The sequence below is a fragment of the Dysidea avara genome, chromosome 4, assembly GCF_963678975.1.
Source record: "Dysidea avara chromosome 4, odDysAvar1.4, whole genome shotgun sequence".
Classification (NCBI taxonomy): Eukaryota; Metazoa; Porifera; class Demospongiae; order Dictyoceratida; family Dysideidae; genus Dysidea; species Dysidea avara.
The window spans coordinates 17,417,397-17,434,983 of record NC_089275.1 but is presented as its reverse complement, the minus strand read 5'-3'; the positions used below and the strand labels follow the sequence as shown (position 1 = coordinate 17,434,983).

Genomic DNA, 17,587 nt, shown 5'->3' with positions numbered 1-17,587 from the left:
AACTACAATAAATTTAGGTGCGCTTGCTAGGGATACAGGACGTGGACTCTGCTCTTCAATCACAGGAATCATTTGTACTCAGGGCGCTATTCTCCACTGATCGCCAGAGTGATTGATGGTGATTTCGAAGGAAATATACCGGTATGTTTACACGCGAATCTATACTCTCACTGTAGCTAACAGTATTAATGGCGGCGAGATACAAACTAACGCTGATCTACATAAACTAAAATGTTAAGAGCTGGACTGAATAGTCAGTAGAGTTGCCACCCTGGGCATATCACTGCCGTCAGACTGATTAGCTATAAGTTTGTAGCTATTTACACACACTACGCTATTAGTTGGAATTGAACTGAAATGAACTACAAAGCAATATAACCACAAGACCTATAAAATAGCTAAATACTAAATGTTAAACTGTTAGAATACACCAGTTCAGTATATACCCTACTAACTGCTAATAGTGAGGCCAAATTCAGCAGCAACTAACTCCAGGTGATCAGGGGTGAGGTCTTCAATTACATCTGGTGGTACCTGCAGTGTGCTGGGTACAAACAAAGGGTCCGCTTTGACAACACAAGACAACTTGAAATGATAATGGCTGTTTGTTTCTCGTCGAGGAAAACACCAATCTCCGCTACTCCGATCAAAGTATGGTCTTCTTTCAAGACGAGCCACTACAATATCATTCGGCGGATTTGGAATTGTTCCATCTGGTAGCCTTAGACTCTCTCTACATCCCTGGCATGTACGAATATTCCCGCTTATGAAACGGACAAAAAAAGGATGGCTTTGTGGCTGTATGCTGGGACTTGACTGACGTGACACTAAACTCTGTGGCTGGTATACTTGAGGCACAAATGGTGGAGTACTCTGTGATTGATACACCTGAGGTGGAGTATGAAATGCTTGATATCCAACTTGAGAATATGGAGAGAACAAACCCATAGAAAAATTATTTTGCATAGATGTATTGTAACATGACTGTTGGCTCTCAATTGGTGTGTACATCCATGGGTGAGGAGACGGAGGTGCAGTAAATGATGTAGAGCAATCAGTGCTGCTTGAGCTAGCAGATAACATGGGCACATCTGAAATATTTTGGTCTGCACGAGAAATTGTAGCTTGACGGTCCACTAAGGCAAAACAGGTTGCACTTCCCTTCTTTCTCTTTCTTGGTGGCTTATCACCTTTCCTGCCTCTTCCCTTTGGCATGTCTACTTTTGACAACCTACAAAGATTAGGTTTTGACTTTGAACTCTTATACCATGCCAAAAATTCTTCCAGTTGATGAGAATATTCTGCAGCAGCAATGCAGTGTGCACATATTTTGGAAGACTGCCACATCAAACAGGATGACTCACATGAAAACTGCCCAGACTTGCCTTGCTTGATTATATGAGGGCAGTCTGATGAATTGCTGACTACAACATAACACCTTGTGTTTGAGCTTGATGTAGGACCTTCTATAACCTGGCCTTGGGTGCAAAGAAGATTCTCTGCTTTATGCCACATTCCTTCTAAAAGTTTTCTAGGTACAGATGGGATATCCACATCATCCAAGGACAGTGACAATGACACATTATCTGGAGTGGTGGGCAAGCTGGGCAGTGAAATGGCAACATTGGTACATTCATTTTGCTTGAGAGAAGCTGACGAAACTTTTGAGAGATGGTGATTCCGTTGCTGGGGGGTCATCTGGAACCATCGTCTCTGTGTTACAACCAGGTCTTGGTACTGAGGTCTGAATTTAAAATCTCCCATATCGATTACCGCCAGTTCAACCAAACGATAGCTTTCTGTAACTAATTCCTTCATTGACTCATTGAATTCATGCCACTGTGACTTTTTGTATTTTACTTTCTCATGCAGCATACTGTTCAAAGCTTCATTGGCATTGGTGTAGAAAGGAGACGGAGGACTTCCTAAACCAGCAGCCTCCCTCAGTGACAATAGCATACTGCTCTTAATATCTCCAGCTTTCTCTTTCACAAACCAGTTGAAGAATGACGGTACATGATGTGGGTTGACAGATCTTTCATGACTATTCCAAGTACCCTGTAGATCTTGCAATCTGTGATCAAATTCTTCTTCTGTTGAAGAGTCAACCAGACCAATCTCATGTAGCCCATCTGTGGTAGCTCCAAATATATCTTTCATGTAATGATCAACCATATCAGAGGAAACACCAAGAGTTTTTAGCTTGGAAATTACATTGGCACGGAAATGACGAAAGCATCGTAAGTGTACAGCTTCAGGGAACTGAGTTTGAAAGGCTTGGAATAGCTGTGTTTCACCATCAGTACCAAAAGATTTGATATTTCGAAGACTAGGACAGAGACTTATCAGAGTGGAAGCAAAAAAGTGATACGATGAAAATTTCTTCTGCTGGTGAACAAGAAGTGGGCCAAGCATAATAGGTGAATGACCTTCCTTTCTGTGTTCCAGAAGTAGGTAACGAAATGCTATAGGTGTGACATTGAAGTCACCAAAATTAAATGTAGGGTCAATTCCCATCACTGCATGTTGACTTGGATCAGTCAGAAATCTCACCATGTCATTTAATTGACGATTTGTGGCTAGTACTGCCATTGGTTCTGGTGCTGCCACCACGCTTCGTACAAATGCAGCATCAGAATTTGCATCAGTAGACTTGCATTGAAGCATCACAGTAAACAACGAGTCAGTTCCTGATTGTTGTTTATTTTTTGACTGGTGGTACCTCACTTGACTGCGACTCTTCGGAAGACATCCCACACTACGAGCCCCAAGCAATCCTCCACACTTATGCAATGAATCAGCAAGTGCCTGTTTTGGTGTAGCACTAACACTCTGTTTTAATGTGTTGTGTACACTTTTCATGGTACGACAATAAGGCCTTTCTGTTTTACTGTTACCATGTGCTTTAGAAAGTATCTTATGGGGTGGTGTCTTGTCAAAGTAGTATTGCACAAGGCACAAGTGATGTCTGGTTTTGTTGGCATCTGGATAAAAACAATGTTAAAGTTAAAGCAATATGCACAAGTAATACATACACATAACCATTGTAATGCCACATGAAATGTACTATATATAATACACAAGCAAACAAATGTTATTTTAAAAGTGGTCCCTCTATTATCAGAACTTATTGGGCTCTGAGTGCATTCAGATAATCTAAAAGTAAATATTGTTCATATTTACATACAGAACTTCACTAAATTACATGAAAGAATGCACATCCTAGACAAAATACTCAAATAGAACAGTAATTTTCACAGTACCATTGTAATGGATCATTGGGGGCATGTTCTTGTGGGTGACTGGGTGTGTGTGTATACACTAAAATGTATAGGATGTCCAGACTACAAAAGTAACTAGCAATTTTAAACTCACCAAAAATGTGATATAAAATTCTCTTGAAATCCTTGTGTGGGTCATGTATATAATATGTACGGACTAAGCAGTATACTCTACTATTTTCATCTGGTGTTGTTGACTTTCCAATGGAATGCACATCTATTACATTTTCATTTTGAAACTTCACAGCAACATGGATTGATTTGCGACCATTGTGCATCCAATGCCCACAGTCATCACTCTTAATATCATCAGGATCATCGAGCGAATTTAAATCCACAAGAAACATATAATTGTTTTCAACAAGAATAGGCTGTTTCGTACATATCAGACTAGCATCTCCATCTAAAAGCACTCTGACTGCTTCACTGTAGGTACACCCAATATTACGTACATCATAAATAGGGACACATTTGTCGTTGTTTAAATATTTTCTATCAACTTCACTCCTAAAAAATGTGTTGATAACAATATACATTTCAAGTGATAATGTCCTCACATGGTTGGAGAGGAACAATCACTATCACTGCTCAAAGCAGGTTCATCTATTTCATCCTAAACAATAGACTTGTAAAGCTAATACTACATGACATCAAATTGTAACCTCATTATCTATTGCACAAACAAATCCATGTTCCCTGCTTCTAAAATCATTTGGTCTGCTATTAGCATGATCTTTATCTCTGGGGAATACATATATATGCATATGGCTATAAAAATCAGAGCAGAATTACTTACAATAGGAAAACATCACTTTCATTTTCTTTCTTCACATGTCTGTCAGTCTGCATAATATAAAACATGAGTAAATATATTTATGCAGAGGAGCTTGGGACTACTGGAGACTAAAAGTCTACCGATAGGTGTACTCTGCTTTCAGTAAACTGGGTCACATACGGACTACTATTTGGGTCAAGGGGTCTAGCAGGACAGCAGTACTGATCCACTTACAACACTGGCATGCATATATACAGAAGACATTCACCAAGAGGACAACAACAATATGGCCGACATACGGTATAATAATCAAGGAATTACGGTGCCTATTTTTGTTACTATGGAGATGGAATATTTCTATACCCTATTTTCGTTCGAATATTATCCTCCACAACACACATGGTACTAAAAACTGCTGTTACCTTTATTGTGCTACTTCCTTCTCCAACATCATCATCGCTTCGTTCTCCAACTCTTCTACACTCTAGTATTGAACGTCTTTTCGCTTCCTCGATCTCTCTCTCGAAATCAGAATCATCGGAGTCGCAACCACTTATGTTGGACTCAGAGCTAATGACAATCGCCTCCATCTATTATTCTGGTAGAAGAACAGCTTACACACGAGGATAACCTTCCACACGTGGCAACATGCGTGAAATAACACGCAACTACAACTGTGCAACCATAGATAAAAACACGTGATTGTACAACACGCGAATGTATAAGCGCACCTAAATTTATTTTAGTTGGATATGCACTCCTCAACAATAAAATTCTGGTCCGGTCCGGTCCGGTCCGTTCCGGGTTTTAACGAAGGCCTGTTAAACTATCGTATTGGTAACTTGTAGTGTTATTGTGTAAAGGATTAACAGTTTTCTTGTAAGATTTAGGTAGTTTTAAGTGCTGTATTGGTGTTTTGTATCAATATTTCCTTATTTGGCTCTTTGTTCCATTGGTAAACAATGCCATTCGCAGTTATTATGATGTCACGAAAGAGACTGAGTGGCTCCTCAACAGGGTGATAACTAATACATCGTACAGTAGCAGCACCGCTCTGTCTAGCTGTATGGTAGTTATAACCCAGCGTGGTGCTTAGATACTCCCACGCACTGGGGTTTAATCAGTCTTACAAACACTAGTAATGCACTTCAATATTATATAGCAAATGAACTGCTTTTACATGATGTATAGACTGCAGTATACCAAGTACAGTAGCTACTGTAGCATTTTGATACTTACGTAATATTGTACATATATACATTATGTATGTATATTTCACAGATCTGAATCAGGAAAGTTTGCTGTAAGTAGTTATGCTAAATATGCAAACATCCATTGGTACATCTGCCCAAAAAAAGGTTTCTTATTTTGCAAAAATGTATGTACAGTTTCATTTTTCATGTGGTATATAAATAGCTCTAAAACTATTCAATATGTATTAGCAACTAATCTGCCAGCATAGATTAATCAGCAAAAAGTGTGCAGTGGTTTATTTATTGCACATAAAGTTCCAAGCCCTCAACAAGGGTATCTTCATCAGAAAAGGTTTCCAAATGACAATTTCGTACTTCCATATTTTCACCATTCACAGATCTAGCCAGTTGTCGAAAGAACCATGGCATATCAGTACTAGTACAACAGTTATTGTTAGAGCCATGACACTGTTTTCCATCCCATAACACATCTCCACTATAATACGCAGATACATCATAAGATCCTGTGTCACCAGAGTCACAGTAATAATGGTCACCAACAAATGATGGAGGATCAGGACCTGGAATGTGAGCACATGGGCAATTGTAGTGGGGATAGTTTCCATCATCAGTAAATCCCGCAGCATATGTCCATACATGTTTCCGAGGATTACCAAATGTTATTGATATCCCATCAGCATAAACATTATTAATTGATTTACCACCTTTCACTGCAGAATGAAAAGCATCCGTAGAGCCTTTTTGATATCCTCTAACTTTACCACAGATCTTGTTGTAGTTCATACCATGAGTGGAATAGGTGACAGAGTAACAGCCTGCATCATCGGGGGTTCTACACACTTCTTTAGAAGTACCAGGTATTATGATTCTGCTCCACGGTGAAGGACAAGAGTGTCCCTGAGCCATATCAAGATAAGCAATCCTCATCCAGCCTCCTTTTACACCACCACACTCTAGTTCCATATCACAGTAGACTCTAACAAGTGATGTAGTCCTTATCCAATAATATCCCGATCTACCCCTACTAGCTTTACTGATCTGGTAAATATCAGCACATGATTTACCTGGCAAGAAAGATTCAGTCCCAAATTTACTATAGAATGTATAAGAGACTTCACTATCATCACACAGCACTGCCCTCCATGTACACCCTAGCAGTACTATACTAATAAACCAACTGAACATTGTAACTGACTCTAGCTTAGTCCCTCTACTGTCCATCAACAATACTAGACATTATTCGTAGTGATGGTGTAATATGTGGTGTGGTGCGGTATGCTCATCCTAAGTGCTTTCTTACCAAATAAGGAAAATATATTAAAATAATTAGCAAAATATATTAAAATAATTAGCAAGAAAATGATTGAGTACAGGGAAAGCACTGACTGGTACTGTCCAACCATATTAGGGAAAGATATCAAGAAAAGTTGTTAGTAACAGCTACAAGCAGATTTCCAACTGTATCATTAGAAGATGATGTCATAGTTTGGATTCCAAAAGTTCGTAAATAAACAACTTTCTATTTGAATATAGTCTTACAGATAAGTTGTTAATGTTTGCCAAATTAGTTACATATGCACACTCACATGAGATGAAATGGATAGCTATCACTGTGAATCAATCACTGAAGTGATTTTGAATCCCGTTTCAAAAACTTTGATATGTACCCCATGCTAAGCTATGAGGCAGTATTAAAGGGAGAACCTCAAAGGAATTTTGCAGGCCAGGTGAACATTAAGCAACTGTGCCAAATGTATAATCCATGTTGTGCGACAGTGGACTGAATGTAATCATGATGTCATGTGTTGAGGTATCTCATGCATATAGCTACGGTACCGCTCAATGTAGTGTCATCTCGTGTGAGTGTGAGCATAATACTATAAAATACAAGCTAATTGAAGGGTGTGGCAACTGTTTTACTCGCGACCACAACTATATTTAGAGGCACTTTATAAGGACGAAATCGACTTGCACAGGCTAGATAAGTGTCGTTTCCTTCAATTGTTGCTATTACATAAATGCTAAGTATTGCATGTTCACTACTTTTAGTTTTAGCTTCATCAAGTTTATAAGTTCTTTTTAAAGTTACCCAAAAATGGGTGAGGCTCTGGCCTTACTGGTCACACCTACTGCGATGCCCTTAGCAATACCGTATATCCAACCTTTGAATGGAACCTGGAATGGAACCTGGAACCTTTGTCACTTCTACCAGTGCTAGATAATTTAGACATTTAGTTTCTTGTGTTGAAATATAAGGATTTAATAATTCGGTTTTTGACAACATTTTTTTTTTGTAAAATAGCACTCTTATTTGGTTTAGCCACATCACCATCACATTTTACTGTACCTTATCAAGTATAGTTACAGATTTCTGCAGTACTGAAAAGAAAATGACCTCAATTCACATCAAGCAAAACTACTAGGTCCATGTATCTTATCTACGTAATAATATACAGAAGATTATGACAACAGCCAATACACAAGGGCACACCAAGAGTGAGTATATTTTGCTTATGTTGTAAAGGCTTAAAAGCAAACAAACTAATGTCCATTAATTTTGTGGTAACAACTCTAGAGTTTCTATATACAAATTGACAATGAGAAAACACCCTGACTGCCTGGCTGACCCCTGTAAGCATTTGAATGTTAATTGAATGGCTGCAGGTTCAAGGCTGCCCAGGTCCAGTCATGGATTTTTTGCCTTTTTACCTTTTCAAACATACTTTGTATAACGATTTTAAACAGGCTGTAGAAACCTGGTCCTACTGACCTTCAACACTTGTGCTGTAAAGCCTTTGGTTTAATGGCTAGCCACAGGTTTGTTAGTAACTTCAAACATCAAAGGAAATACTGTGTGCTACTAATACAGGTATCGCTCACTGACCCATAGTACAAGAAAGGATTGCAAATTGACAAAGCAAAAAAATAAAAATAATAAATTATACTCAGCTACTGTACATGTCCATATGTGCTGCTGTTGTAAACATGCAGTTTATTTTGATGCTACAAAATACTTGCATTTTTACTACTAACCACTATTATGTATTCAATATTTTCGGTATCATAGTTTTGGTATCAAGGTCCTATTGAAAGTATAGTGGCTTTGTTAACAGCTCAAATATAGGTACATATATCGCAGAACCATAAATGGTGCTATTCACAAGTGTTTGTAAATGAAAGGAAGGATGCAATTTTGAATAAACATAGAACACATTATACAAAAGAATAAGAATAGTGAACAACATGCATTCAGCTTCTTTGTTACATACACTAGCTACATCTTCATCAAATGTAGAACATTTTAAATCCTTACTTAATTTATAACTATAGTGTGCTCTTATACTCTATTTTGAGGTTTTGCACAGTAATAAAATATAATAATACTACATACTGTATACACGACATGCATTATGATCAACAACACAAGCACAATTGGATTACAGAAAAATGAATCTTTTCACTACGTAAACTCCCAACTTGTTTCTAAAAATCATCAAAGGTAATAAGGGGCATGACCGGGAGGCAAAATGGCTGGTGAGCGCTGACCAGCTGAATGCCGTCTGTGCCATCCAACACAGGCCAGGCATGGCAGGCACACAGGTGGGGTCTGGGCCGGACCTGTGTGAGATGACACGGACGCACACACAGCTGGGCAGGGATCACCAGGGCATCCGGGTCTGGTGGTATGGAGGAAGTGGTGAGTGTGGGATGTGGCCACAATACCACACACCACAGCCTCCACACCGCCAGACCCGAAGGCCATCCTAATTGCAAAACCAAAATGTATTTATAACCTAACCAATGGCATTCACAAGTGATTGTGGGATGAAATAAACAATATACAGTGGAACCTGTGTTACGGTCACCTGGATTAAGCGGTCACCTCTGCATAACGGCCATGGACACGAGGTCCCAAATATTTTCCCATACAAATGTATGCATTGTTGTCTGCATTAAGCGGTCACCTGTCTAACGCGTATAACGGCCAACCAAGAATTCGCCTATGAATCACTGTATACATAACTTTCTTCTTCATATAGCGGTCGCTACCTTTTATGGTGGCTTGTTAAGCCAACTGTCTGGCACTACGGCACTGTTTCAATTAATGCACAATTATCACACTTCCTGCCTTTCAATGAATACTATATAATCTATCAGGCTTCATTGCTTAAACGTATTCAATAGCTATAACCAACATTCATAACAAGCTCGAGCTCACCTTGTCCTTTCTGTACTAAAGTATTACTGCATTGCGGTTGGCGCGAGCCTCTTAATAATAATCACTCATTTATAACGGCCATAGCCACTAAAATGCTGCTGACCACCTTATACAGGTTTTCTCTATAACAGCCACCTGTATATAAAGGCCAGATATATCTGGTCCCAAGGTGACCATTATAGACAGGTTCCACTGTATATTATATACATGTATAATGATTTTCATATTTCAACTGGAACATACACGAACCTACAGATGTTGGCAATTGAAACTTGGATGTGCAAACACTGTTAAATGTATTGCACCTGCCACCTTGTCATACTGCCACCTTGTCATACTGCCACCTTGTCATACTGCCACCTTGTCATACTGCCACCTTGTCATACTGCCACCTTGTCATACTGCCACCTTGTCATACTGCCACCTTGTCATACTGCCACCTTGTCATACTGCCCATCAGTACACCTGATCCTCCTGTATAATCAAATAATCCACCAATGAAAATTATATTAAGCATTTTCAAACTGTGTAAAAGTATAAAATTTACACAAACGTACACTATGTAGCTAGCTATACAGTATGTATGCCTTTAAAATTTCAACATTTAAAAATGTGCACAAACCAGGTTGTTATTGCATTAACGTAAGTATATTAACTTTCAGACAGGAATATTATGTTAGTAGCAACTCAGAAAAGCAATTATTATCATTATAGCTTTACAGTGGCTGGCACTGAAGGTCAACATGTGCTGCAGCCTTAGCCTAACAAATAGGAACTAGAACATTACTTAAGTTTATAGTCTATTCCACTTGTATCACTTGCTGCCGTGCATTGACCATTGGATACTGTAAGGATCTGTAGCAACAAAAGTGATCGGTATGAGTAAACAAAATTATAAGCATTATGCAGAAAAACAAGCAATTGCTGTACTTTAGGTAGTCTGTATTGCTAGTTTCCTCAGTTTACATTCACAAAATAAATGTCCCGACACAGTTAAGGGTCATGATTCAGTTAAAAGCACAATAATTATTTCTTGCGCATTGGTAAAATCAGATTGTTGACAAATAGCATCATAATTATAAATACTTTACAAATGCAGAATGCACACACACACACACACACACACACACACACACACACACACACACACACACGCACACGCACACACACACCCTTTAGTACATAAAATGAATGAGCTGGACAAGCTCAATTACCTTGTGAACTTGTATAGCTTTCAGAAGTCAAATATCAATATAACGTGGCGGCTGATTGATGCATTCAGACAAGTGTAACTTGATAATGACTAAGGCCATGGGCATAATTTTTTTACTATTCAATGTTGCTTCAGCCTGACAGGTACCTCCTGACATACTGCAGCATGTACAATGGATTTACCTGTGCCCTTCTTTGTGCCCTTCTTTGTGCCCTTCTTTGTGTCCTATTTACACTGTATCTCTGCTGACAGTGGTCGGTATCGATTTGCACTAATGGCTTCCTTATGTTTGTAATGAAGTTATCCGTTATGACTGGATTGAATGCAGAGGTCCTTCTCGTAGTGTTCTTCACACTGTGTAACGGGCTGAACATAGCTGAAAATCGAAGCGTAGTGGCCACTTTGATATTTCAGTAATTGATAGTTGGGGCATGCATTCAGAAGAAAATATATTTCTGGCAACACTCTTTCTTCTAATACGGTATGCCAGTCATAATAATGATACAAAACAGTAAAAAATAGGTACAAGGAAATTAGGAATTTTAAGTTCAAGTAGAGATCAATGTAGTGATGTGGAGGTTGCCTAAATCTTATTGGACAAAGATCATCAATCCAGCCATCCATTTTACGTCTCAAAAATAGCTGTTCAAAGGCAGGAGTGCCACTTACACCTCCCAAAATGTCCACTAGTAGGTGACCTCCTTTGTTTCACAATTTTGCTTGATCCCTAATTATTGAACTTAAAATTCCTAATTTTCCTTGTACATGTTATTATCAATCCAGTCACCATGAAAAATATGGTCGATTCATGTGCCCCAACTATCACTTACTGATTCGAAAGTAAAGTGGCTATTATGCTTCACTTTCAGCTACGTATGTTCAGCCCGTTACACAGCATTACAAATGAGAACAGTAGGAGAACCTCCTCTGCAATTTATCCAGTCACCAAGGAAAATATGGACGATTCCCATTTACAACTGAACGTAGGGAAGCAATATGCTTCTGCGAATCAACACCTTTGGCTGTCAGCAGAGAAATGGGGACAAACGTAAGTTCATGATGTGTGCATTATATGTACTGCAGTAAGCCAATAAGCTCCTGTCAGGCTGAAGCAACATCAAACAGTGAACTGAGAAATCAAGCCTGTAGACTTTCCCGTTATCGAGTTACGCTTGTCTGAAGGTGTCAAGCATACAGTAAGTCAGTAGAAAATTCCATCAAATAAATAAAATAAAATTTTGTCACAACCTATTGGAAGAATTTAGGGTTGTATTTAAGGTTTGATATACGGTACTGCTCAAATGCAACGTCATCTCGCGAGAGTGTGAGCAATTAAAACACTTGCTAATTAAAAGGCATGGCACCTGCTTCGCTCGTGAGTATTTATCCCTAGTGAAACAGGATGAATACAAGTGAAATGGGTGTTAGTGAGTTGTTTAACTCTCGCGACATGATGCTGCATTTGAGCGGTACTGTACCTAACCAATACTGCCAAGGTGCCAGAGGTATTGCAAAGCTACTTTTTGGGTGGTTTTTTTTTTTGGCCAGACCTCCATGCAGGATCCCTAATATATGTACAGTACAACTGTACTGTATGATAGAAAATGTATATGAAAATCATAAAAGTGTTATGAATGGACCATCTTTATTGACAAGCACAGGATGATCAGATTCACATGTGATCAAGGCTAGGTGGTCAGCAGATTGTAATCTTATGAAGTGCATTGTAAAAGCCACCTCCCTTGTTTTGCTACTTTTTATTTCTATGATCCTAATAATTCTTAATTTTCCTTATACTTTTTGTTTAAAATTGTATATAACATTATTATGACTCTTGAACCCACGCATGCTGCATTAGAACAGAAAGAATGGTACCAGGTTTTGTTTATTCATCTGAACGTATGACCCAATTATATTATCAATTACTAAAATATTGAAGTGGCTATTACACTTGATTTTCAGCTATGTTCAGCCCATTACACAGCATTACAAATGAGGAACACTAAGAGAAGGACCTCTGCAACCAATCCAGATGCAACAGAAACTTGGACAATTCCTGTCAAACGTAGGGAAGCCATCAGATAAATGGGACACAAAAGAGGACAAAGGTAAGTCCATGAAGAATGCATTGTACGTACTGCGGTGTGCCAAAAGGAACCTGTTGTGCTGGAGCAACGTCAAACAGTGAAAAATCAAGCCCACAACCTTAGCCATTATCGAATTACGCTTGTCTGAATCTGAAGCCATCAGTCAGTCAGGCATTCAGTCATAAGAACATTCCACTTAATTAATAAAAATAATAATTTAGTAGCAAGTTTTCGGTAGTGTTTCAGGTTGTACTGAAGGCACTTTTGTGCTTGGTTATACCTAACTAATACTGCTAAGGTGCCATTAAGGTTTGGTGATATTTTTGGCTAGTTAATCCCAAACCTTCAGGATCACTAATATACACTACTATCATACTGTATGATATGATGCATGAAAATAATGAGTCACAAAAAGTACACCACACCTGTGTCAACAGTATATGCTCCTAAGCAGGGATACTGACAAGTGTGATGTACTGGGTTGTGTGTACTGACGAAAACCACAGAGCTGAATGGTGGTATGTCAATCTGCAAGGCCCCACCATGGGGGCCTTGCAGACTGGCATAGGCACCAACCCAGATGGGTAGAGATCGTCAGGGCAGTCTGTAAAGTTGTACGGAGGCTCTGCCATGTGGTTTTGACCACTAGCCACACAACAGAACCTCCATACCACTAGACAGAAGGCCACTCAATTAGCAAAACCAAAATGTATTTATAATCTAACCAGTGGCATTCAGTTGTAATTGTGGGATTTAATTCAATGCATTGATAGGATTCTTTAAAGGCTATTAGCGTAAGTGATGATTGTCTGACTACTATTGAATTATACTCCATGAAACCAATATCATTCAACCCATGGCAAAGCTTATTAGTTTAACATCACTGCAAGTGTAAGTAGAATCTGTGCCTATACTTAACTAACCTTTAATGTGTGGCAAAAATAGTCAAGACAGTTTTCATTTCATTCCCTCGTATCGAAAGTCGACCACGCGTATTTTAACTCAACCATAATAGATTATTCCATAACTTTAAGTTGACCACCCTCGGTTTTTCCCTTTGCCATAGTAACTGCATTTACAGAGTAGATTAGTTATGGATACTATTGGACTCCACAATTCTCAAGATCAATATCCATATATGGTATTTCCTGTAACAACCGCGTGGTAACGAAGTATTCTATAGTCTTCGTGAAATGAAACACGAAGAAGACCTTGTCTAGTGTTGCAACATGGCTCAAACGGACGACAGTGCCATTACTGGCTACCATTTCACTGTTTGTGTATCCAGAGCGTGATTTCAGGTTCGTTCCATAATGTTACAGCATCTTGATCTCCATTTTCCTTATTTGGATATGATAGAGTTCTCACGTATTCCTTGGGGCCTGTTTCACTTCTTGGGATTCTTTCTAGAGTTCTTGTCACCAACTATCCTTACCGTAGTGAATATTCAGGCAGCTCCTCATAATTTCAGTATTCGACTTTAAATACACCCGTGGTCGACAAAAGATACCAGTCGACATTTGATCGCTTACGCTATTGTTGCTAAAAACTATAGTTACATGTAACCAATTTATTATTCACACATGATTCAAAAAACAGTTATTCTCTGTCGCAAACAAAGTGTTAGTCAAATAACACAGCTCTAAAAGAGAGTAAACTAGTAACCTAAAGTAAACATTTTTGTGATGCAGTGCTAAGGTCATCATTGCAAATTAAGAGCATATACGTACACATTAAATGTTCTTATAAAGTAACCCATTGACGGCCGGGGACCACAAGCTGAATTGCTGAATTGCATTATACTAAGTTCATCCAATAAACAGAACTACTTAGTAACCATATAAACACTCGCTATAAACTTAAACTAAGGAGGTTGACTATGTTGCTCACATAACAGTAACTTCAACAAAGTTATCAAACACCAAAGTCTGAGCTTTAGTAAAAACAGCCCAAACAAACAACGTAATCTCAACGAACTATTTTCAAAGATGTGTTGTATTACATTCCATAGAACTCTCTTCTATACAGTTTACTTACAGTGCAATCCTTTGTGATTTGTCCCCCTTTACCTGATGCGCATACGTACAGTATATGCACTTGTATCCACTATGCCACATTTGAGATATATACATTTCTGTAAAGTAACTAGTGAATCTGAAAGCAAGGATAAACATGAACAACGACAATGCAAAAAGGACTGGTGAGTACTGACCAGTTGAATGGCCACATGTGCCAGTCCTCAGGCCAGAACTAATATGCCTGACCTGTGGGATGACACAGATGTACACACAGCTGAGCAGTCATCACCAGGGTATTCAGGTCTAATGGCACAGAGGAAGTGGTGTGTGTGGCATGCATGTGGCCACAATACTGTGCCACAATACTACACACAACCACATCCACATCACCAGGCAAGAACACCATCCTAATAGCAAAACCAAAATGTATTTATAATCTAACCAATGGAATTCACGAGTGATTGTGGGTGAAATAAACAATACACATTTTGCGATTTATAATAATTTTATATAGTTCTGTTACCAATACTCAGCCCCAATCGTACATTCATTCATATAAACACTACTGACTAAATGGACAAAGGCAACTGTTTGCCATTTCACAAGTTTAAGCTAATATCATTTACATGTACATCAAAGCATACTTGGTCCTGACTTTGATAACAAGCACAGATTTCTACCACCATTCGACTACTGGGCCATTTCTTTGCATTAATTTTTTTGTTGGTGTATACAGATATGGTTTACAATTACATTGTATGATAATAAAACTAGGCAGGCAAAACTCTGGCAATCACAATGCAGCCAAAATTTGTGTTGGTGTATATATATGTAAGGCTAGGCAAACTTACATATATTCATCAAATCGTTAAACTGGTCATTCACAATATAACTGTTATGATTACCCTAGAAAATAGATAAAGGCCTATTGTACACACGTGAGTAATGCACCAAGACTGTGCATGTATCTGTACGTAGTGTGTATGATATGCTTGAGCACTAAGGCTGGTTATGGTGGCAAATGTCTATGCCATTATAATCAGGATGAAACACCATGGGTCAGCACCACTGACCTGGTTGGATATGTAGTAATCACAATGAGGACAGGATCTACTTGGATGTGACTTTGTTTTATTAAAACAGCCAAGAAAATTCCGAGCACGACGTTGATGGTTAAAACATTATCAGCAATTTACATATATATATATTAACCTAATTGAGGCTATTCCATAATGTATAAATTTCAAGCTTGTTTGTACACAGTGATGCTAACAGTTCACACGATGTGGCTAGGTAGATTTGAATCAAACCTGGCCTGGGATCAATGTACAACCAGCCAAAGTTTTACCTGTGACTTAGTTTTCCGACCTGTAACTGCTGCAACAAATACAGTGTACCTATACTAAATGATGTTTCTTATTCCTTGCGATTTTTGCCATAATTTATGTACAGAGTATTATGCTGGAATATGATGAAACCTTGTTGCTGCTCAAGGCTTTTACCCTACAAAAATAATGATAATTTACGTGATTTTTAGATTGCATATTAGTGTCACATCTTCTTTCCACCTATATATGTGACCGGGCCTGCGATAATAGGGCATGTGGGCACATGGTTTTTGCCTACTTTTTCACACTTTCATCACTCATAACATTTATTACCATTATGCTATGGTATTGCAATTATCAGCTCTTAGTCAGCATTTAATTGGCATCATGATGCAAGTTACAGACTGCACAAATACCATTCCAGTACTGAGATATGACCTGAAGAGTGATGGGTTGTAGACTGTGCCCACATGCCCTGTTTTCGCAGGCCCAGTCACATATATAGTCTGTATTTATACTAACAGGTCTAGATAGCCTCCATTCAGTGCTATTTAGTAGCGATTTAGATGAGGGGTAGCTAGTTAACGACATGAAATTTCATAGGTTACTTCTGAAATTATTTCTGAAAGATAGAAGCCTGAAATTTTGGACATTTAAAAGATGACAGTTGACAATTGAACGAATGTAAACAGAAGTTTAAATTACGGATTTTCTAATTTTGGAATCACTGAATATTAAAGGTGAAAATGAAATGTTCATGAAATATGGGTACCCGTATGTCTATCTTTGAAATTTCGTGGATGATTTTGGCTTGTTACTTACCCCTTGGGTTTGGATAGCATTGTTTTCTTAAATCAGTTGAGAACAATGAAAAATGACTGCACACAAATCATTTTGTGGACAAGAACAGGTAATCAACTCCCAATGCCTTGTATTTTTGCTCAAACATATAGCTGTAGCCGAGCTAGCTAACTTGCGCACCTATCAACCCCACCCTCCACCTCTGGGGGTCCCCATACACCTACTGGGGATTTGACATCGATACACTTGCCCCACCCCTGGGGCTTTTGATGGCAGCAGTTTGCTGAACCAAAAATTATATGTAATAGGTAAATTAGAAACCCCTCTACTGAGGTGGGGACATAGTGGGGTTTGACAAGCTTCTTAGCCCCAGTTCTAGGGAATTTGACATTAGACTTCGTCAAATCCCCTGAATTCCCCCACCCTAACCCTGGGGGTGGGGCATGACATTGATAGGTGCATAATTTCAGTCAGCTAGCTAGTTTCGTAGCATTCAGCACAAGAATCAGCAGTACACACATAACAATCATTGTACCTTTTGAAAATTCAGATCCTCAGTCACAGTTGTTCAGTATATTGGCCATATAGTCTCGCGTAGCCAGACCCTATATTTCTCCGCACGGCGCTTATCGATTGGAAATTATAAGCGCC

General features: G+C 38.7%; 2 protein-coding genes across 7 annotated transcripts in view; both read right to left on the bottom strand.

The window, feature by feature from the left end:
- Positions 1–9,676, bottom strand: part of LOC136253398 (uncharacterized) — a 20,660-nt gene extending 10,984 nt beyond the window's left edge. Inside the window, exons 1-2 of one of the 5 annotated variants that reach the window (XM_066046056.1) lie at positions 9,490–9,662; positions 5,402–6,334 (exon numbers count right to left, since the gene is read on the bottom strand). In XM_066046056.1, the coding sequence (XP_065902128.1) occupies positions 5,550–6,233 (684 nt within the window). In that variant the 5' untranslated portion in view covers positions 6,234–6,334; positions 9,490–9,662 and the 3' untranslated portion in view covers positions 5,402–5,549. The other 4 variants (XM_066046057.1, XR_010700116.1, XR_010700117.1 and 1 more) reach the window with 4 other exon arrangements.
- On the bottom strand, positions 2–17,587 carry LOC136253396 (uncharacterized). Of its 2 annotated transcripts, XM_066046050.1 has the most exons (7): positions 17,472–17,587; positions 9,739–9,963; positions 4,078–4,124; positions 3,944–4,022; positions 3,839–3,894; positions 3,376–3,788; positions 2–2,984 (listed from the first exon to the last, which is right to left on the bottom strand). In XM_066046050.1, coding segments are annotated over exons 5-7 (2,949 nt in total). In that variant the 5' UTR covers positions 3,841–3,894; positions 3,944–4,022; positions 4,078–4,124; positions 9,739–9,963; positions 17,472–17,587; the 3' UTR covers positions 2–450. The 2 variants fall into 2 exon arrangements, with proteins under 2 accessions (XP_065902122.1, XP_065902121.1); XM_066046049.1 differs by lacking the exons at positions 9,739–9,963; positions 17,472–17,587 and adding an exon at positions 4,479–5,205.